The sequence below is a fragment of the Artemia franciscana genome, chromosome 16 (assembly GCF_032884065.1).
Source record: "Artemia franciscana chromosome 16, ASM3288406v1, whole genome shotgun sequence".
NCBI classification, from domain to species: domain Eukaryota; kingdom Metazoa; phylum Arthropoda; class Branchiopoda; order Anostraca; family Artemiidae; genus Artemia; species Artemia franciscana.
Genome location: NC_088878.1, coordinates 25,276,780 through 25,301,030, shown reverse-complemented (window position 1 = coordinate 25,301,030; position 24,251 = coordinate 25,276,780). Strand labels below are relative to the sequence as shown.

The following is a 24,251-nucleotide window of genomic DNA, read 5'->3' as shown; positions in this document are numbered from 1 at the left end:
CTTTTTTTGTGCATAACTGCTTAATTTAGATTGCAGTCAATATTATAGATGACTATAAAGTTGAAAAAAATACTTATCTTTGTACTTTTCACACTCCCAAAAGTTATCCAGGCTCCAAATCCCTTCCTTCCAATTTCATAGGAGGGACACGGATCTAGTTAATACTTATAAAATTAGAACGAAGATTGATGATGTTCAGCCGGATTAATGTTTTTTAAATTTAATCATTATCCAGGAGAACAAAACCTTTTGTTTTATTTTTTGGATAGTTTCGTTTTGAAGCAAGCACTAGCAAATCAATCAATCGTATCATAAAACAAGAACTAAGAGCTCATATGGCACTTGTGACGAGGCAAGAAGAGCTAAGAGCCAAGAGATCATATGGTATGAGCTCTAACAAAATTCTATGAATCAATAGATTGATTTAAAAAGGAAAATAAGAGGCTTAATACCAGTCAGGATTTAAAATAACAGCTCTGAGTCACGATGTCCTTCTAAATATCAAAATTCATTAAGATCCGATCACCCACTCGTAAGTTATATATTTCTAAAGTCTTTTTAACTTTTCCTCTCCCTTTAGCCCCCCAGATGGTCGAATCTAGGAAAACGACTTTATCAAGTCAAATTGTGCAGCTCCCTGACACGTCTACCAATTTTCATCGTCCTAGCACGTCCAGAAGCACCAAACTCGCCAAATCACTGAAATCCTCCCCCCAACTCCCCCAAAGAGAGCGAATCCAGTACAATTCTGTCAATCATGTATCAAGGACATTTGTTTATTCTTTCCACCAAGCTTCATCCCGATTCCTCCACTCCAAGTGTTTTCCAATATTTCCCCCTCCCACTCCCCCCAATGTCAAAAGATCTGGTCGGGATTTGAAATAAGAGCTCTGAGATATGAATTCTTTCTAAAAATCAAATTTCATTAAGATCCGATCATCTATTCGTAAGATAAAAAATACCCCAATTTTCACGTTTTCCAAAAATTCAGGTTTCCCCCTCCAACTCTCCCCAGTGTCACAGGATCTGGTCGGAATTTAAAATTAGAACTTTAAAGCACAAGATCCTTCTAAATATCAAATTTCATTAAGATCTGGTCACCCTTTCGTAAGTTATAAATACCTCAATTTTCAAAATTACCCCTCCCCCCCCCAAATTCCACCAAAGAGAGCAGATCCGGTCCGGTTATGTCAGTCACGTATCTTAGACAGGTTTCTATTCTTTCCATCCAGTTTCATCCTGATCTCACCGCTTTAAGTATTTTCTAAGATTTCCGGTCCCCCCCCCCAATTACGCTTGATCCGGTTAAGATTTAAAATAAGAGATCTGAGTTACGAGGTCCTTCTAAATATGAAGTTTCATGAAGATCCGATCACTCCTTCGTAAGTTAAAAATACGTCATTTTTTCTTATTTTTCAGAATTACCCCCCCCCCAATAGAGCGGATCCGTTCCAATTATGAAAATCACGTATCTAAGACTTCTGATTATTTTCCTCACCATGTTTCATCCTGATCCCTCCAATCTAACCGTTTTCCTTGATTTTAGGTTCCCCCACCCCAAACTTCCCCCAATGTCACCAGATCGGTGAGGATTTAAAATAATTGCTTTGAGACACGATATCCTTCTAAACATCAAATTTCATTGAGATCCGATCACCCATTCGTAAGTTAAAAATACCTCATTTTTTCTAATTTTTCAGAATTAACCCCTCCCCCAACTACCCCAAAGAGAGCGGATCCATTCCGTTTATGTCAATTTATGTCATGTATCCAGGACTTGTGCTTATTTTCCCACCAAGTTTCATCCCGATCCCTCCACTCTAAGTGTTTTCCAAGTTTTAGGTTTCCCCCTCCCAACTCCCCCCAATGTCACCAGATCTGGTCGGGTTTAAAATAAGAGCTCTGAGAAACATTATCATTCCAAACATCAAATTTCATTAAGATCCCATCACCCGCTCATAAGTTAAAAATACTTCATTTTTTCTATTTTTTACGAATTAACCGGGCCCCCACTCCCCCCCCCCAGATGGTCAAATTGGGAAACCGACTATTTCTAATTTAAGCTGGTCATGTCCCTGATACGCTTGCCAAATTTCATCGTCCTAGCTTACCTGGAAGTGCCTAAAGTAGCAAAACCGGGACCGACAGACAGACCGACAGAATTGGCGATTGCTATATGTCACTTGATTAATGCCAAGTGCCATAAAAAGGTCACAAATCACTTTGAAATTGAACTACCTTAACTAAAATTCACCTGAAAAGAATTTACAGCTTCTTGAGATAAGCCTTTTCCCCTTAGAAAAGCACACTTAGTACCAGTGTGTGGATGTAAATACCTACAAATTTACAATATATTGTTAGAAATCTTTTAGAGATATTTCATTCAAGTTGAACACTTCTATGGTCATATAGGTTAGATAAGTCAGATCGAAAAGTTAAAAAACAATGAAGTAAATAAGAATAAGTAATAAGAAATAAGAATAAACTACGTTACCACTTTTACTTTCTCTGTACCAATTGGAGGATGCTCTAGAGTTATTTTTGGGTTTGACCAATCACATTCGATAATCAAAGAGTTTTCACTATTTGCTTCCATATCCTTGGAGGAATGAAGTAAGTACCGGGCCCATGCACGAATTTTGCACTGGAAATAATATAAACAGAAAAATACGTAATTAGCAAAAGAGCCATTCAGAAGCCAAATAGTGCCAAAGGAGTAACTGGCTCTTCACTTATTAAAAAAAGGATTAACACTTTAAAAGCTACTGTCTACCAGCAGCACAAAAATAAGGATTAACACCAATGGAAGCACACCAAAATTTCCATGATCGAATAGCAGTCTATGTTTTAGAACTCAATTTACACAAGTCTATTCTATAGTAATGGCTAAAACAGCAGCTCTAAATGGGTACCTGGAGAAATATGGGGAAGGTAAGCAGGAAGGGTGTGCAAAAGCATAGGATGGCTGCTCCCCCCCATTGCACTTCCTGAATGAAGGGCCTCGAAACGGAGATTAGCACTGCCCGTTTGGACTTTAATGGTCTAGTCCCATTTTCTTTACCTTTTTACCTTAAACTATCAGCAGCTGCACTTAGTAAGTAGCCCAAAGTAGAAAAAATTCAAAAGCCAGATTATTCAAGAAACTTTCAAGTTAAAAAGATTTCTCATATAACACTATCTCGAAAATAGTAATTTTTGTATTTGAGTCAACTAAACAATAAGTTGTAATTACGACAAGAAATTTTTTGAAATACTGGAAAAACGAGCCAGAAACCCATCAAAATGATGTCCATTTGGAGTATAAAGCAGACAATTGGAGTTGCTTCTGCTTAAAACCCCAAAGAAATGATGTCCAGATGGACAAAAAAAAAAACGCACAGAATTGGAATTGCTGTGCTGAAAACCCTCTACTACAGGTTTACATTCCCTCATCTAGAACAAAAATGAAAATCAGGTTTTCCTCTTTTACACTAAGGAAAACTCTCTACATTCTCTCATATAAATTTCTACCAGCCACGGTGCATTAAAATAAAGATCAATCGCGAATCTTATTTTCAAAATGCTTGTGCAGTTTGTTGTAAAGGCTTTGTCAAATTGACCTTCCGATGATTCAGATGTGACGGAAAAGTTTCATACCTTAAAATATTCTAAATATATCACAGAATTATTCCCTTTTATTTTATAAGAATTTTAATTTCAAAAGGCTTTTCCATAAAATAATCAAACCGAACCAAAAAACTAAACATTAAACCTACATTAAACCGAAAATAAGAAGAAATAAAGTCAAATAGTTTTCCAAGCTTAAATCAACCCTAGATCACCATCAATAAATAAATGAAACCCAGAAAGAATAAAATTTAGAATAAATAACTGAGTCAAACTCAAAACAAACTGAACCTAATATGAGTAAGGCTACCTCTCCTTCTGAAGACTAGAACATAATTTACATTTGTCTTTATTTCGACCTATACGTTTCTATTTTTCATAATATTAAAAAAAAAAACGCGTCATAACCAAGATTACGAAAAAAAAAAAATAAGAATGTGGATTTACTGTTTAATGCAGACTGATACCATTCCTTAAACTCTTGACAATTTTGGATTTGTTAAAGTTAAAAAAAGTGAAAACGTTTAAAATATATTTTGTTTTCAGTAAAGTCCAAATTATGTTCTAATCTGCAGATGGTATGGGGGCGTCAGCCCTACCCACCTTAGTTCTGAGTCATTATCACTTCATGATTGTTACATTTCCCCTTTTTAAGAATTATACTGTATTAAAAGAAGGTAAACAGGAACAATCTTATTTGTGGAAAAATATGTCAATAAAACCAAATTAAAATAAAATTATAGCCTATAACGACGGAGGGCAGAGCATGGTATATTACAAAATAAGCTAATGGAAAGCAGTATCAAGTACCGTAAAGATCGTTGGAAAGGTTAACCCAATCAAATAAGAAAACTAAAGATAAAAGGCAATAGAAAAAAGCAGGGAGGGGAACACCACAATACTATTATAATGTAATCGGTGCTAGTGACAATCCAGCCCCCCATGTACTTTTTTGCTGTATGGCCCTGAAAGGAGTTACAACACCATCATGGGTCAAACCTCATCGATCCTAATAAAGAGCATTTCAGCTAAATAAAAACGTTGTTTATTGTTTCAGCTAAGACAAAGTCAAAGGTGTTTTCTTGTGTGTGATATGTTCTTCATAAACATTCATTTTTACAACGCTTTGTCAGTCATATTCAAGTTTTAGATTTAATTGCCTATTTGATCATCGGTTATGAATGATCTAGAGATTTAATCACATATTTAGATGTCAAATTGTCATTCAATTCCAGATTCTTTTTTATTCAATTGCCTTTTCACCGTTACATCAAAACGGTCTTCTTTTATTCTAATGATTGTTGTTACGGTTTGTTTTGATTTATTTAGGGGTTGTCTATGGCATTTTTTTTATATCTGCACAAAGGACGGATGATCAGAGGACTCGGCCGAAATATTTGAACTGTTTATACACTGAAAAAAGTTTTTGTGTAAACTTACCGTTACGTATTTACGAAAAAACTTTAAAAAACGCATCAAAACACGTTCTTATGCATTTTCATTGAGTGCTTACGATTCAGACAAATCATAGAAAAAAAACTTTAAAAAACGCATCAAAAATGTGTTTTTATGCATTTTTATTACGTTTTTAAGTCAGACTAACATTTTTTTTTGGGGGGGGGGAGGTCAAAAAGCCCTTTAAAATGAATTATTTTGATCTGTCTTCACTCAGATTTCCAGGATCTCTATCCACATCACCAACAGAGAGGGGTAGCTTAACACTTGCTTCAATCAAAGGTTTTAATTTATTCGCGTTTCCAGCAGTGCGATAAGTTGCAGCCTTTGATTTTACTACGATGCGCCAATCAGAAGTTGATCGGGTTAGTTCGCATATTTCGTCCAATCCTTCGGGACCTAAACAGTCAACGAAGGCCTTACGGTTACTTGATGACGCAATGTTTTTGGGACAATTTTTAAGAGCAACGGCATATGTTGCAGCTGTGGCAGGTTTTTGAGGCTGCTGCTGAAAGGGATGATTTGTGATTGTGCTACTCTGGTTCATATATTCCACAAGCTATCAACTTTCCTAGCTATTTCGTTAATTTCAGATATCAAAGTCACGGATGCATTGGATATAGTGCAGGTTTGATAGGGCAAAAGAATAAAAAATTTCGGCATGGCTTTGCAGTAGTGACTATGATTTTTCAAATGTCCATTACATCGTCCTCTTTTCTTCGTATGGTTCACTTTTTTGATAGAAATTCCTAGCTCTTTGTGCACATTTCCTTTGTTTTATAAACAAATCACGGTCATAAAAGGCGGTCGTTTTGCATGCCATCACAGCCTAACGCTATCTGCAAGTGATTGCGTAACAAAGTTCTGCAATGGGTTAAACCCTAACCTCTCCGACACGCAAACAAAATTAAATCCATATTCCGAGTGTAAATCAGAGCCAGGGACGGTTCAAAATTTGTTCTCAGGTAAGTTAATTAGGTATATCCATATCCTAAGTGTAAATAATAGCCAAGGATGGTCCAAAATTTTATTTCAGGTACGTCAATTAGGCAGCGCTTTAGAACGAAATACGAAGTGAACTGAATGAATGTCAGTCAACGACTGATGTCTGCAATAAAACAGAAGACAGCCCCTTTGGGAAGTGCCGGTACTCAAATCACCCTTCCCCAGCAGTTTAAGAGTCCGGCCAGTAGCAATGCGGCTCTTCTTGTTTGTTACCACACTCTTTTGCAAAATCTCTAGCCAAATTAGCGACATTTTTTTTCAGAAGAAACAAACATTTAACATAGAACTGTAGGTTCCAACATCCAGTATATAAATATGTTGTAATAAACCAACCCCTTCATAATACAAATTTGCCATTGACTAAAAAACGATTTGAAGCACGAAGTCCATCAAATTCTTAAACATAAGGTGGACAAGGTCATCCCAAAGGTTATCTTGACATGATAAGGTGCTGAAATAAATTTTCTTAAAACTAAATGCAAAACAGGTAAGCGAAAAGAAGAAATAAAGCAAAATCAATTTACACATGATCAATTTTCACTTTCACTTCCTGAGTCGTCACCGAATTGGATTTCGTCATCCAATCCATCGCTAACAAACACATTGTCCGAGACCTTGATATTTTCAGGAACTTCACCATAGACTTTCAAATTTCTGGCTTCATCGGGCTTGTATTTCTGAATTACATCTGCTTTTGCATCTTGAAAATCTCGAATGCCAATAAGAATAATATCTCCTGTGTTAATCCATACCTTTTTACGAAGTTTTCCTCTTATATGACATAGTCTTTTTATACCATCAAAACACGTTGCTTCAAGGTAACTTGGGCATATTCCTGCCCACCTTCCTTGAACACCAATTCTCTTTTTTCAATCTCATTTTTATTCTTTCCTTTCCGTCCCTTCTTTCCTCCTTTTCCAATATGTTTAGGCATTTTCAATGAGAGTCTTCAAACTGGATAGACTTATTTGATCTTAGTTGAGTACTGATCGGAATTATTTTATTATCACAAAATTTTAGCAATTTTGTGAAGAAGCTGTTTAAGGGCTCATTAAATAAGACTCTACCATCTGCATGATTTAGCAATTAACAATGCGTGAAACTTAGAGTAATATCCATTTTTGACAAAAAGTTACATTTCTGCATACATGATTATGTAAGACGTCATAATTGTAGGTTACAGCCATAAATGATGTTATAGTAAAATTATCTGATGACATTAGTTGCAACTGGGATTCATTCTTTACTAATCAGTTACAGATACGTAATGCAACGGTTCATGGGGTAATATTTGGCCTATATTTCCGAACATCAACAAACTGAATGAAAGAGTAAATTTATAGTTTCCTGAAAAAACAGACAAACAATAAAGATAGGGAAAAACAGAGAGGGTGATAGCTAGATAGTGAGAGAGCGACAGAGAGGGAGTGAGAGAGAAGAGGAGAAGGAGAGAGAGAGAGAGAAGGAGAGAAACAAAACTCAAGCCTACTAAAGTTCAAGGTAGTTAGCGGATAGTTTCTATGCTTACCATTGAGGGACTCGAGAGAGAAAGATGGTATTGCATCTGACAGTTGATTGAAATCCTAGAATTGTTTTTGTCAACAGTTGAACTAAAGGGATAGTTAGCCAAAAAAGTTATTTTTGAGTCATCTCTAGTTTCCTGTCCAATAAGGAGAATCCTGGCAGAATCAAGCGAATCACAATAAAATAAGGAAGGTTCATTTTTGCCCAGCAAAAACCTTTTAACAAGCACGGATCTGCAAATGAAGAAATATATTTAAAGCTTTTACAGGGAACAGTTTTACAAGGGCTAGCAAGTAGTCGCAATTTCAGGGCTCATTTCACTCCTTAACAAAACTACAAAACAGTTACCATATTCCTTATCAGGTCGTTTCTTATAATCCGGTTTCAATTCGAGCTATATGATAAAACACGCATCCGTGATTTGCCTTCTGGCAAAAAATGCTAAATTCCACTTTTTTGTAGATAGGGGCTTGAAACTTCTACAGCAAGGTTCTCTGATACGCTGAATCTGATGGTGGGATTTTCGTTAAGATCGTATGACTTTTAGTGGGTATTTCCCCCTATTTTCTAAAATGAGGCAAATTTTCTCAGACTCGTAACTTTGGACGGGTAAGACTAATCTTGATGAAACTTATATATTTAAAATCAGCATTAAAATACGATTTTTTTTATGTAACTATTGGCATAAAAATTCCATTTTTTAGAGTTTTGGTTACTATTGAGCCGGGTCGCTCCTTACTACAGTTCGTTACCACGAACTGTTTGATTCCTAATCTTAATTCGAATTCCTGCAGCTATATCTACCATTACTTAATACAAGCTTGACTTAGCATGACATATATAAAAATCAAAATTAGTTGATTACTACAAAAATGTAGTTTGTGGGAATTTCCTAATAGGGAAAATAATTAAATTTCTTGTTGCTACTCGTATTTCGTCAGGCAGGTTCCCAGACACTTATTTCTGAGAAGGGGGTGAGGGTAAGTTCACCAAATACTTAAGGTAAATTAAGATTAAGTTTAAAAATCGTCTAGGAGGGAGAGGAGGGTTTCCCTTGCGTACCTTGCCGCTCCTAATCTCTAGCCCTGTTTTTACATAACAAAACTTTGAGATTTCCTGTTCCTTGAATTTCTTAGTACCAGGGGACCAAGGTTCGCTTGCGAAAAGAATGACATTATTTTTTTAAGAACTTTAGATTTATTTCATTTTGTTCGGCAGACCCTTTCGCTTATTTATACGAACAAGTTATTCTATACAATTGACTATCAAATTAAATTGTAATCTGCTTTTTAAATATTCAGCATAGACACTCATCTTCAACAAAAATTCGATATCTATTACAAATATCTGTAACGTCATTCATATGAAAAATGTCAAGAAAATTCGACTATGGAAATTCAACTGTGACGATCGAAATGGGAAAAAATGTGGAACCTACGATTTTCAGGTTAGAAGTAACCAATTTTGCCAAAGTCGAGATCTATATGGATAATTTTTTTCACAATGGAAAATAAACATTACCAAAGCTAGAATCGTCCTAAAAAAATGTAGTCGAAACAATCCAATGTGTGAATTGTCTTCCATATAAATTTGATTAGTTCCGGTCAAAAAGTTTAAGAATACTATAGAGGTGAATGCTATTCATTTACCCTTGGTAAGCCCAGAACCTTAAGGTTGACAGTTCTTCACTTTTGGGGTTTCTAATTTCAGTAAGCAGATGATTTATGAAAAAACTATTAAGGAGGCTGGGAGGGGGATTTTTCCTTTTACCAAATTCGTTACCTGTGTAAATCGTATTTTTTTTTCACGCCAGAAAATGGTATGAGGCTATATTTAAGAAAAATTGAATAAATAACTGAATAGAATTAATGAAAAGTACTTGAATGTTTAATATACAATGATACTCAGCAATCAAAATATTTTCACTGAAATATTTTTTTTTCAAGCATAAAAGAAAATAACTGGATCATAAGCATAGCCTCTTTCAAGCTATTAGCCAGCATCTTTGAATCTATTATTTATTTATTTTCTGTTTTAATTGTTAACTTTTCAATGGTTTGTGTTTCATCCGTATAGCCCTTTTCCATTTTTTTTTTTTTTGTCTTTTCATATGCTCTATTGTGTGACATTTTATGTCTATTTATTATGGGCAATAAAAATTATTTATTTATTTAATATAATTCATTTTCGTCCAAGCGCAAATGAAGCAATAGACTTTAGACTTACATGGATAGGGGGTAGAGGGCAGTAGCGAAACTCCTGTTTGCAGTAATTTTTGTTCGTTTTAAGTTTGACTTGACCTTTCAATTTAATTTTTATTTTTTTAAGGTTTATCTATATTAGTACCTGTTGTATTTTACCTTTGCTATTATCGTTTTTTTCTGTTTTATTTAGTTTTCATTTATTCTTTAATAGAAATTTCTATTCTATTTGAGTATTTTAATATTATAGGAATTTATTTCTGTTGGGCTTAAATTTAATATAGCTCTTTACTTTTCTTTGAAAGGTTTTTTTAAGGAAGTTTTTTTCATAAAGTAATTTCTGTCCCTTTTGGATTGCCAAAGTTTTGTTACTGGTTGATATAATGAATATTTCTCCTGTTTTCATGTCTTCGGCTTAAGAATTAAAATATCTGGTTCCAATTAGATTTTAGAATTAGAGTCTAGCAATTTATCTCAACAAATCCCTCAATATTCTCTGAAAAATTCAACTAAATGCCATAAACCGCTTCCAAGATATTACAGATACGCCCTTCTGACAACCGGGATATATACAACATCTTTTGATTAAGCTCAACATCTCCCTTGACATTTTTGGAAAGTTTCAATATTCTTAACTGTTTCTGAGATATTACACACATTATTTTAACAAGCTGGGTGTACATAGTATCTTGTGATTTAGTTGAACATACCCTGAAAGTTGCAACTAAATATCATTAGCCAATCGGTCCTCAGATACTGCAGACCTGCACTTTTGACAACCAGGATACACATAGTTGTATTTTGATGAAGATAAACAGCCCCCTCAGCTTTGAAAGTTTCAACTTGATGTCCTAGCCTATTCCCGAGATATTGCAGATGTGGCATTTTGATAACCAGAATGCATATGATGTCTTTTGGTTTAATTCAACATTTCATAAGCCTTTCCTGGAATATTCAACTTACTAATCTTAGCCGTTCCTGAGATACTGCAGCTAGTGCCTTTAAGGATGCATATAGCGTCTTTAAGCTCATTCAACATCACCCCCTCCCTTCCCCAAACATTCTTTGAATATTTCAATTTGATACCCTTCCCTAGCTGTTCTTAAAATATTGAAGATATGCCGTTTAAACAAGCTAGATATATAGTGTATTTTGATTTGTTTAAGTATCCCCTTTAGAACTCCACTAAAGTTTCAGCTTAACACCCATAGCCGTTCCTAAAATCGGTATGAATCTCCCTTCTGACAACTTATATGCAACCTAATGTCTTTTGATTTAGTGTAAAATCCAATTAATATTCAATGGAATTTGCAATTTAATATCTTTATCCTATCGTGAGATGTTGCAGATAAGCCCTTTTGACAGCCTGGATGCACTATGCCATTTTGACAGGCAGGATCCAGTTAAGAATTTTTTGATTTAGTTGAACAACGCAGGAGAACTCAATGAAGAAAACAGACAAAACGAGACTTCGGCCAGTAGTGAATTACATAAAAAAACTAGTTTTTTAACTGAAAGTAAGGAGCGACATTAGAACTTAAAACGAACAGAAATTACTCCGTGTATGAAATGGGTTGTCCCCTCCGCAATCCCTCGCTCTTTACGCTAAAGCTTTTAATTGTTTTAAAAAGCAGAATTGTGGCAAAGAGTCAAACTTTAGCGTAAAGAGCGAGGGATTGCGGAGGGGACAACCCATTTCATATACGGAGTAATTTCTGTTCGTTTTAAGTTTTAATGTTGCTCCTTACTTTCAGTTAAAAAAAAAAATAGTTTTTCTATGCAATTTCTGAACGTTTTAGAATTAATGCATGTTTGATTTTGGCTCTCCACACATAAATTATTAAAATGAAATTTGCATATTAATTCCTTTTTTTGGCTAAATGGCATTCTCTTAGTTTTGATCAGACGATTTTGAAAAATAAGGGATGGGGAAGGAGGCCTAGTTGCCATGCAATTTTTCGGTTACATAAAAAGGCAACTATAAATTTTAATTTTTAACGAATTTTTTTATTAGTAAAAAATATACGTAACCTAAGAATTAACTTACGTAACTAACTTTTATATTCTTTAATTTTTATTATGGATATGAGGGGGTTTGTACCCTCGTTAATATCTCGTTCTTTACACTAAATCGTAAGTTTTGTCCCAATTTTTTAAGAATGACCCTTGAATCAGAAAGGCCGTATAATAAATAGTTGAAATTACTGAAAATACTATAGCATAAAGAGCGAGATATTTATCTCCTCCTAAATACCTCGCTTTTTATGCTAAAGTATTTTTAGAACCCCACATTTTTGTAGATAGGAGCTTGAAAATTTTGCAACAGGGTTCTCTGATACGCCGAATGCGATGGCGTGACTTTCGTTAAGATTCTGTGACTTTTAGGGGGTGTTTTCCCCTGTTTTCTAAAATAAGGCAAATTTTTTCAGGCTCGTAACTTTTGATGACGAAGACTAAATTTGATGAAAATTATATGTTTAAAATCAGCATGAAAAACTTATTCTTTTGATGCATATATTAGCATCAAAATTCCATTTTCTAGAGTTTCGTTTACTATTGAGCCGGGTCGCTCCTTACTATAGTTCGTTACCACGAACTGTTTGAAAGACAAAAAACCAAAATGACGCCGATATTTCGTCTGTATAAAAACAAGGCGTCTTCAGCGTAAAAGAAACAAAGATTAAAAAATAAAATAAACTAGAAACACATAAAAAACTCCAACGATATTAAACCATAATTGTCGCAACAGACCACTTGGGTTACTGTTACTAATAGTTACTTCGATGAAAGCACCTAAGCAACTGGATAAAAATTATATAACATAGAAATGCAAATTAAGTTAATTATACTATTTTGAAATAATACTGCTGTTTGTTAACACTGACACGAATCTCCTTAGTCATGTATTTAATCTCATCCCTAGATGATTTTGTAAAATCTTAATACCCTCATTAAGCACTGGTTCATTTTTCAGAAGAATGTTATAAATTGGATCAATATTTAAATTTCCTGTATCCCTATTTATTGAAACATATACAAACATATATTTTTTTATTTCAATGGTCTCCCTCGCCCATGGAGTATAACCTCTGTCATAAGAAATGGCCCTGGCATGACAAAATTTTACATGATGATCAGGGTTGAAGAAAATGTGCTCAGCCAACGCCGAAACAAAAATTACAAGTTCAATACTATAAATCCTACTAACCAATTGCCCCAAGTCATATCCTTTCCAGAATTAAGGAAACTGCTTAAAGGTCTTATTGACTGAAAACATTTATCAATTTTATATCTCTGTAAAATCCGTTTTAAGTTTTTTCCCCAAACCTGACACATATGGTGAAGAGATAAAACTTTCAGACAGAATTCAATTATGAAGACTGTGAAACTGCAGTTATTTTAATATAATATTTAATACGTCTATTTTCTATTAATTGATTTGTATATTTAATTGGATAACCATTGAAAAATAAAATGTCCCTTAAATAAAATATTTCCGAATCCAGAAATTCCTGAGAATAAATTCTAAATGCCCAATCCCCAAGAGAAATAACAACTCCACTTTTTACTGAAACAGAATGACATGAATGAAAATTTCTAATGACAGAGGTTATACTCAATGGGCGAGGGAGGCTTCTGAAATTAAAAAAAATATGTTTGCAAATGTTTCATTAAATGGGGATACAGGAAGTTTAAATATTGATCCATTTTATAACTTTCTTCTGAAAAATGAACCAGTTGTTAACGAGAGTATCAAGATTTTACAAAATCACCTAGGGATGAGATTAAATACAAGACCAAGGAGAGCTGCGTAAGTGATGGCAAACAAAAGGATCATTTCACAATGCAATAATTAACTTAATTTCCATTTTATATATTTTTTTATCAAGCTGCTTTGGTACTTTCATCGAAGTAACTCTTTTAGTAACAGTAACCCAAGTGGTCTGTCGCGTCAATTGTAGTTTAATATTACTGGAACTTTTTTATGTGTTTATTTTAGTGTTTTAATCTTTGTTTCTTTTACGCTGAAAACGCCTCGTTTTTATACAGGCAAAATATCTGCGTCGTTTTTTTCTTTTCACTACTGGCCGAAGACTCGTTTTGTCTGGTTCCTTCATTGGGTTTTCTCCTTTGTTTCTTTGTCATGGCTGGCCAGTTTGGCTTAAGATCTTTCAATTCCTCTAGTTGCAATAGCAAAAGTTGCATTAGACTTTACAGTCGCAGTTGCAATACTAATACTAGTAGTCACAGTTGCAAGCAGTATCAGTTGCAGTCATGAATTTTCGCACTCGTGGTCGCAAGTTGTCACACTTGCATTCTCAAGCAGTCGCAGTAGTAGTCAAGTTGCGTTTGCATTCGCAGTCATAAGTAGTTGCAGTCTTAGTCACAAGTTATCGTAATCGCAAGTAGTCTTAGTCACAAGTATTTGCAGGCTTAAATAGTCACAAGTAGTCATAATCGTAAGTTGTGAGAGTCGTAAAGAGTCACAGTTGCAACCAGTCGTAGTTGTAAATAGTCACTATCTCAAACAAAGTGGCTATTCCATAGTTTTGATCACTGTTTAGGGAATCTAAAAAGGACAAGGTCGCAGCCACAGTCTTAAGCAGTTGCAGTCACCACCAGTAGAATGTGCAGCCACTGTAATAGTAGTAGTGACCATGAAAGCTTCCAGTTAGTAGTAATTTCCATAAAGTTTATTTCTTTTGTGGGTAGGAACGATTATCCTACTTGCATCAAAGATGAATATTTCATTTTTGATCTTCTATTAGAAACATAAGTAATAACCAAGCTCGAATTTGAAAATAAGAAACGTACAGAAAAGGGGAGAGATCGACAATAGCACGAAAAGCTAAATTTTCTAATCTCTAGTCCATTCTGATGCTTCAAAGACTATCTTCTTAAACACATAACTTTTCAATAGCAAAAAAAAAAAAAAAATTTTGGAAGCTTTTGTACTAAAATTGTCCGGACTGTATCTTGATGGCCCTGAAATAACTTTCCTTTTTCAGACCACTTTTAACAAATTGAAACCATAAAATACAGAGGTTTTCCTGCAGTTTTTTTTAGCATATCTGTTCACACAGGGGAAGGAAAAAAAAATACTGACCTAAAGAAGCCACTTCACCTGGAAACAGTGTATATCCCCCATACATTAAAATTTTTCTTATTTCCTTCTCCTCTAAGAAAAATACCCTGACCTTCTCCTTTCAATCAGACCTATTTAAACTCTGTTTTCACTTCCATATTCAATGTCTTGTAACTTGAATAGTTTTCAAATTATTTCGGCCAAATCATAGAGGGCAACTAGCCAAAATAAAACACCTGGTATATAAAACATAAGAAATCAATGATGAAAAAAATAACCTTAGAAAAGAAAATGAAAACAAGAAAATTAAAAGGTATTTAATTCCCCAGAACCAAAATAAATTAAGCAGTATAATGAAAGCGTAAAAAGTACTCTCGGTTTTCTTTGGTCTGTTCTTTTTCAAAAATTACCTATTTTTACAACGTGGTTTTAAGAAAATAATGAGTTTAAAACTAAAAATCTATAAAACGAGTCAAAATGTGGGAAATATCTTCGCGAATTTTATAAATACTTCGCTGTCAATCTGGAGCTCCAAAATAGCTCGACTGCTTAGGACTTTTGATGAAGATTCTAGCAAAAAAAGATAAAAAAGAAACTCACTTCCTTTTTCTAAAACTACTACTGCTCCTACTACTAAATCATTGCAGTACCAAGTGGCCTTAAGCTGCCACACAAGCTGCCACAGCTAAGCAGACTCTTCCTCCATCCCAATCAATTAAAAGCCTAAATGTATGCCTTACACTTTTGAAATCACAACCAAGATCCTGGAAATTTATTCAGAATTCAACATTAAGATTCTTGAAATCCGGTGATCGCAAAACAGACCCGAAAATACATGTCAAATTCATAAAAGTGTAACAAAAAAACATCTACGTAAATTTTTGACGCGATTCTTTTTTCTAATTTTCTTGGCGACGCACCTCCCCTACAGAAAAAAATCCTGGATACACCCTTGCTTATGGTACATCGGTTTTGTAAATGTTTATACTGACTTTTTAGCCTTAAATAACCAATAAGCAACTTCCAGAAATATTACAAATTTTTCGTGGAGATTTCGAAATAATTTTCAAATGATTATTTTCCTAGTCTTTCACAAAAGTTTGTTAACCAGGAACAGGTTAATATCCTTTGGCATTTTCGCTTCAAAATGCCAACAGTTTATGTATAAGATTTAAATCCTAATGAAATTCAACAGAGAGATAATCACATATAATATAATACGGGAATAAATAATGTGGAAATAAATTCTGGAATTTGAACAAATTCTTGGAAATAATCAATAAACAATATGGAAATAAAGAAATTCACATATATATAGGAAATAAATTGTTTATTAACAAGTAACCAAAATGCATATTAAGAAATTAAGTTTTTGAGTCCCACACACTTAGAACGGCGCAATATAAGTTTGACTTCGAGTCCTTTTTCATCACTTGTGGATCTATGTTTTTCAGCAATAGTATAAATAAAACGTATCAGGATGTTTTCATTGTTTTAACTCTGTAGTGAGCTTCTGAGGATTGAAGACTTATCTGATTCAGATAACATTTTTAAATTTAGATGATAAGAAGTCTTTCGTTTCAAGAATTTTTTTCCTAACTATTTTAGTTGTTTCAATGGCTGTAATTTTGTTGTTTCAAATTTGTGGGAAAATACAAAAATAAAAACACGCAATGCTAATAAAAAAAGGGGTAATATGCAAGAGTCAGGTCAGGCCTGTTAGGCCCTGTCTACACATTACGATTATTTTCACAGTCTGTCAGCTTGCTCACGAAAGTTTGTTAACCAGAAGTGGATTTCTATTCTTCGGCATTTTGCTTCAAATGCCAACACTTTATGTATAACATTAAAATTCCATTGTTATTTGACATAGAAACCACAAATAATAGAATATAGAAGTCAATTCTGGAATCTAAATAAATTCTAGGAAATATTGATAAAGATTGTGGAAATCAATTAATTAACACATATTATGGAAATTAATTCTTTATTAACAAGTAACCAAATACATATCAAGAAATTCAATTTTTGAGCCATAAACACTTAGAATGGCGCAATATAAGTTTGACTTCAAGCTCTTTTTCATTACTTTTGGCGCTGTGTTCTTCCGTAATAGTGGAAATACAACAAATCAGCGTGTTTACACTATTTTAACCGTGAAGTGAGCTTCTGAGGATTGAAGACCGATATGAATACAACATCGTTTAGAAATAATTTCTAAACGATTATTTTCACAGTCTCTGGGCTTGCTCACGAAAGTTTGTTAACCAGAAGTGGGTTTATATCCTTTGGTATTTTTGTTTCAAAATGCTAAAACTTGATGTATAACATTTAAATTCTATTGTTATTTGACAGAGATAACCACAAATAATATTATACAGAAGTCAATCCTGGAATTTGAATAAATTCTTGGAAATATTAATAAAAATTGTGGAAATCAATAAATTAACACGTAATATGGAAATTGATTCTTTATTAACAAGTAACCAAATGCATATCAAGAAATTCAATTTTAGAGGCATACACACTTAGAACGGATCAATATAAGTTTGACTTCAAACTCTTTTTCATTACTTTTCGCACTATGTTCTTCCGTAAAAGTAGAAATACAACATATCAGCAGGTTCACACTGTTTTAACTGCGAAGTGAGCTTCTGAGGATTGAAGACTTATCTGATTCCGATAACATTTTTAATTTAGATGATAAGAAATCTTTCGTGTCAAGAATTTTTTAACTAAATATTTTAGTTAAACTGAAATTTTTTTAATCAATTTTAGTTAAAGCCTAAAATTTATTCAATTTTAGTTGATTGCCTACAAGATGAAAATTCTACACCGTAATACTTAAATTAAAAAAAAATCTAGTGGTAAACATCTCCTGGAACGTTCTCCCATATGTGGTTATCCCGTCGTATCTATTTCTTCAACCAAATTTTTCTATATATAAATTTCTTCAAATAAATTTTTAAAGATGACTAGAAAAATTTACAGAACTAGATATTGGTAGAAACTACTTTGGAATTAGATAACGATCGGCATATTGGGTTTTTATTGTGTTGGCACCAGATATTTAAAAAAAAAATTAATTTAAAAATGTATAAAATAATCTTTCTCTGAGCCCTCTGAGGACAATCAAACAGTTCGTGGTAACGAACTGTAGTAAGGAGCGACCCGGCTCAATAGTAAACGAAACTCTAAAAAACGGAATTTTGATGCTAAAAGATACATCAAAAGAATTTGATTTTCATGCTGATTTTAAATATATAAGTTTCATCAAATTTAGTCTTTGTCATCAAAAGTTATGAGCCTGAGAAACTTTACCTTATTTTGGAAAATAGGGGGAAACACTCCCTAAAAGTCATAGAATGGTGTGAAAATCACACCATCGCATTCAGCGTATCAGAGAACCCTGAAACAAAAATTTCAAGCTCCTATCTACAAAAATGTGGAATTTCGTATTTTTTGCCAGAAGACAGATCACGGTTGCGTGTTTATTTGTTGTTTTTTTTTCCCAGGGGTCATCATATCGACCAAGTGGTCCTAGAATGTCGCAAGAGGACTCATTCTATGGAAATGAGAAGTTCTAGTACCTTTTTTAAGTTACCAAAAAATTGGAGGGCACCTAGGCCCCCTCCCACGCTCCCAACTGACTTTCCCAAAGTCAAAGCATCAAAATTTTGTTCCGCATAGTCGACAACCATAATATCTATGTCTTTGGGGATGACTTACTCCCCCACGGTCTCTAGGCGCGGGGCTGCACGTTAAAAACTTTGACCAGTGCTTACATACAGTAATGGCTATTGGAAAGTGTACAGACGTTTTCAGGGGGATTCTTTTGGTTTGAAGGGTTGGATTGAGGGGAGGGGACTGTGTGGGAGGATCTTTCCTTGGAGGATTACGTCATGGGGGAAGAGAAACTCAATGAAAAGGGCGCAGGATTTTCAAGCATTACTATAAAAAAAAACAATGAAAAAATAAACATGAAAAAGTTTTTTCAATTGAAAGTAAGGAGTAGCATTAAAACTTGAAACGAACAGAGACTACTAAGCATATGAGGGGTTCTAAAAATGCTTTAGCATAAAGAGCGAGGTATTTAGGAGGAGATAAATACATCGCTGTTTATGCTAAAGTATTTTTAGTAATTTCAACTACTTATTCTACGGCCTTTCTGATTCAGGGGTCATTCTTAAAGAATTGGTATAAAACTTAAGATTTAGTATAAAGGACAAAACTATACGATTTAGTGTAAAGAGCGAGGTATTAACAAGGGGACAAACCTCCTCATACACATAATAAAAATATAAGAATATGAAAGTTTGTTACATAAATTAGTTCTTAAGTTAGGTATGTTTTTTACTAATAAAAACATTCGTTAAAAATTGAAAGTTCTAGTTACCTTTTTAAGTAACCGAAAAATTGGAGGGCAAATACACCTGTTTCCCCGCCCCTTATTTCTCAAAATTGCCTGATCAAAATTAAGAGAAAGCCATTTAGCCAAAAAAAGAATTAGTATGCAAATTTCATTTTAATAATTTATGTGCGGAGAGCCAAAATCAGACATGTATTAATTCAAAAACGTCCAGAAATTAAATAAAAAACTAGTTTTTTTAATTGAAAGTAAGGAGCGACATTAAAACTTAAAAAGAACAGAAATTACTCCGTATATGAAATGGGGTTTTCCCCTCCGCAATCCCTCGCTCTTTACGCTAAAGTTTGACTCTTTGCCGCAATTCTATTTTTTAGAACAATTAAAACCTTTAGCATAAAGAGCGAGGCGTTGAGGAGGGGACAAAACCATTTCATATACGGAGTAATTTCTGTTCGTTTTAAGTTTCAATGTCGCTCCTTACTTTCAGCTAAAAAAACTAGTTTTTTTTATTTAATTCTTATAAGAATCCTATGAAAATTACCCAAACTATATTCCTCTGTTTAGCTAGGTGCTATTAGTGCTATGACTAAATTAGTTCCATATTCGATCATAGGTTACCTAGCATCATCAGCTTTCAAAGGCATATAAAGTGTTTGAGGGTCGAGCATCACTACTAGTTCAGGTTCGTAGTCATCAACGAGTGGATTCGAGAGAGCTTCCAAATCAAAAGGGCATTCTAATGGATTCCCTTCATATTCTTCAGGACACTTCTTGTCTCCATCTTCTTCAGGTTTTGCAGAAATAAAGGCAGATTTCTTTTCAAATTTTAATTTCTGAAAGTAGAAAAAAAATTAAATAAAATCCTTCCTGCATATTAGCAACAACAAATTATTACGAATCAACTATTTACAATACTTTAATAAAACAACTTTGATAAGCCACGTTTGAGTTAGCATTACCCATCAGATCAACATTTGGTCTTTAGGGTTACATTTTATGCTTGGAATAGCATATTGAACACATTTGTTTGGTGGTAATTTAGGATATAGAACTTTCAAACCAAATTAAACAATTGTCATCTTTAAGCAAGTTAACTAATCTATCTTAATATTCTTTACCATTCTTGAACACAAATATCAGCCAGAGGCGCCATTTGGGCCAAATCTTGGGGTGGGCATGAACTCCATCTTGCCCCCCCCCCTCCGACTCACCTCGTGTCGCGTAAGAAAAAAATGTGGGTTTTGCCAGCACACCGATCGAATATTCTAAGTAAAAACGCATTTTCAGCACCCGTGTATTGCTTGGAAATGTACTGTAACCGAATGTGGAACTCAGCTACACTGACCTTGAAGAATAGTTATAACATCAAAGATCACAATCAAGGTTAAGTGATTAAATTGAAAGTGAAAAATTCGACCACACTACAGGCTGGCCTTCCTCAGCGAGAAACTTTCTTATTTAAGTAAACAATACGTCAACAAGCTGGTCGTAGTCCAATGTTTTACTAAATCCTTCTCTGCAAACATCAAAAGACTGAGACGATCGTCTCCTGTTGTAGACCGCAGGTAGTTTTTCACTATTTGCAGGCTAGAAAACAGACCCTCATTACTCTCTGTTGTCACAGGAGGTGTGGCAGCAATACTAAATACTTTAATTACTTCTGAGTAAACCACTGGTAATGCCTGAAGATGGTCGACAATGTCTAGGAGGTTTTCCGGCTTTTTCTCCTCATTGAGCAAGAAACACTTGACAATAACAGCTTGAGATTCGAAAAGAATGTCGTCGATATCCAGCTCCCCGTAAAGAGCAGAGAAACGCTTGAGCACCTCTGTGTCCATAAACTTGGTCGAGCTTGGATCCAAGGCTTCGAGTGTGCACAGCACTGGTAAGTCATCTGTGAACCTTCTGTCAAATTCGGCTAGTAGACGGTCGAAAGTCTCGGAGTACTCTCGCTTCATTTGATCCGCCAAAGTAGTAGTCCGATTTCCAAATTGGGTGAAGTTCTTTCCTAGCGTCGAAGTTGTCACAAATTGTTTCAGATGCTTGGTGATCTTTTGAGTTCTAATGCTAATGGCTATTAATACCTTTATATTTACCTAACTAAAAAGTTAATAGGCTTAATGATGTAAAGTCTTCTACTTCTCTCTGTGCTCTCGTCTTTAGAGTCTCATGGTAGGGTTGGCCTATAATCTGGGGTTCGACCGGTAGAGGATGTCAAGCGTCTCTAACTTTCCTAAGGTTTATGTGTCGAGCATAATAATGTTTATTTACACATATGATACAGTAAATGTACATAAGACGAGGACAGAAAAAGAATAAGAACTGACTCGAGTAATCTAAAATGGTGGCTTATATTCACTAAGCAAGGAAACAAACATCGAAACATTTAACAGGAACTGACCAATTTTAATCTGTCAACTTAGAGCAATTACTGCAAATATTCAGAATTTATACTATTAATATAATCATCTAGGAAATGGGCATTTGACAGAACCTGAGACTTTTATTATGCATATAACCTACTTTCAAAGTTTACAATCATGCAGTAATTTCAAATCAATTGGACAGAATGGTTTATGTCGGACATAATGGATTATTATGGCCGGCAAAGGGCCCTTTGTGGTGGAAACTTGGGCCCCCTGGAAAATCTGGGGTGGGCATTTGTCCACCCCTGACCCCCCCAAATGGCACCTCTGATATCATCAGTTCACCTACCATTTGTAGGTCAAATTAATAATTTTAATGTTGAAAAGGAAAACAAATGCCTTTCTTTTTCTTTTCCCCAGAGACGGACAAAAAGTTGGCATGGTGTCAACATTTTACAAATCAAATGCACACTGTGCTGACAGTGAATCAAATAAAACTTCATCATTCCATGTCGTATTGACATAGATGTTAATTCAAGCAAAGAAATTAAGCTAAGAAATTTATGCAATTAAGCTAAGACATTTCTACATAAGCACCAATTTGGTTTCCGCTCTAAGCACACAACAGAAAAAACGTGTAGTTTTATTAAATTTCATTCATAGTACCCTTGAATCTGGTAAAATACCCCTCCTTTTTTTGATGTATAAAGGTGTTCGACAGTTTAACTCATCGTATTCTTCTGGGTAAGCTTTCCTATATAGATATAAGAGGATCAGCTTTAACATGGTTTGAATCTTACCTTCATAAAAGAGAAAATTTGTTTAGTCCGGATATTCTACCGTCTTTTAATGTTGATTTTGGAGTGCCACAAAGTTCCGTCCTTGGGCCGACACTGTTCTTAATTTATATAAATGATCTGTGTAATATTGTTTCTAATAATATTCCTAGCGTTTGTTGCAATCGGTGTTGCAGCCGCGAATTCCATCCCTCGAATGCTGGTGAGACTAATAATAATGGCTTTTGCCAATGGCTTTTTATCAAGGATTTTGCTGATGATAGTAACGTCGCCTGCACTGAGCGGACAGAGTTGGCGTTGAGAGCCAAACTTGAAATTCTTAAGGAAAAAGTATACTTGCGGTTTGACTCCAACTTACTTGCTCTGAATGTATTGAAATCACATTTTCTGATATTTTCGAGGATGAAACAGATGTATCCATCGTTTATTGTACTTCAGACATCTAATGGACCATTATGTCGACCCCAGGAAAGATATGTGAGATTTCTTGGTGTTTTATTGGATGAAAATCTGTCTTTCAAAAAGCATATTAAGACGATCAGAGCAAAACTTTCGCAAAATCTGGACATCATTCGTAAATTAAAACACATTTCCGAGATCACTTTTACATGCACTGTATTTTTCTCTGATTCAACCATATCTGACTTACTGTAACACTATTTGGATGCCAACATTTCCTTCTCTGCTGCACCAAATTAAAGCCATCTAACAGTAAGCTGCTGTAATTATTAAAAAACAAATTTGCATTCCCAACATAACCTCCTAACTACAGACGCTGTATATACAATGTCGTGTTCAGCCCTTATTTTTAAGTTCCTCCATGGTGAGTTGACTAGGCGCTTTGAATCTTTTTTCCAAGATTTATTGCAAGATAAAAAAATTCGTATACGCTTCGGAATAGAAACCACATGCAAATTTCGCAAACGAAAACAGTCAGGTCTGATTTTAATCCTTCCTTGACGTGTCCTAAAGCATGGAACACACTCACGGATAAAATCCATAGCAACCACTCGTTCGGAACTTTTAAAACTCAGCTTAAAAATTTTCTTACATCAAACTATAAAACGGATATTTAAAGTTTTAATTATGACACTGATTAGTTTAATTTTAATTTATTTGTTATTGTTTGACTTATTTTTTTTTTTTGCTATTATTATTACAGGGGCTTGGATAGCTGTTTTTGCCCTATGCACTGGATGGGGTCAAAGGATAGATAGGTTTTAAATGCGGGGATCGATCAAGGATTGGTGTCTTCTATTGTTGCTTGAGTTTTTTATATTATTGTATTAACTTAATGAAATGAATTCTTTTGTTTATTTGTTTTAAGTTTTAGCCTCCATACTACGGGCCATGCAGCCTTATGGAGACCATTGGAATAGTGCTCTTGTCAGTATTTTTGTTGTAATAATAAAGGAACTGAACTGAAAAAAAAAGCACGGTTTAGATTTTTCAGAAATATGAAAATAAAAAAATTATGTAAATTATGTGACATAATGTCTAAAGAAAACAGTCAACCTGCTAAGATCATACTATGAGAATACTCTGAGCAACGTACAAATATATGGTGAGCTAACGGAACTATTTGAAACAACATATGGCGTCCGTCACGGATCTCCAGCATCACCTATTCTTTTCAACTGTGTTGTAGATTGGGTTATGAAGAGCGCATTGAAAGAAGATGATAGTATCGCCTTTTCAGCACAAGAAAAATTGCTGACATCGAATACGCAGACGATGGTCTCTACTCTCAGACTCTGCTCAGAAAGCAAAAAATTCGATATAATGAGTAGAAAAAACGGCAGGAATTGTGATTAGTATCCCTAAAACTAAGTATCTTTCAAC

General features: G+C 34.5%; 1 protein-coding gene across 3 annotated transcripts in view; it reads right to left on the bottom strand.

Moving 5' to 3' along the window:
- The window catches only part of LOC136037266 (protein zwilch homolog), an 82,415-nt gene that overhangs the window by 41,501 nt on the left and 16,663 nt on the right, over positions 1-24,251 (bottom strand). For all 3 annotated transcript variants that reach the window (XM_065719901.1, XM_065719900.1, XM_065719902.1), the window contains exons 3-5: positions 19,865-20,079; positions 7,595-7,823; positions 2,495-2,644 (exon numbers count right to left, since the gene is read on the bottom strand). In XM_065719901.1, the coding sequence (XP_065575973.1) occupies positions 2,495-2,644; positions 7,595-7,823; positions 19,865-20,079 (594 nt within the window). The remainder of the gene's footprint in view (positions 1-2,494; positions 2,645-7,594; positions 7,824-19,864; positions 20,080-24,251) is intronic.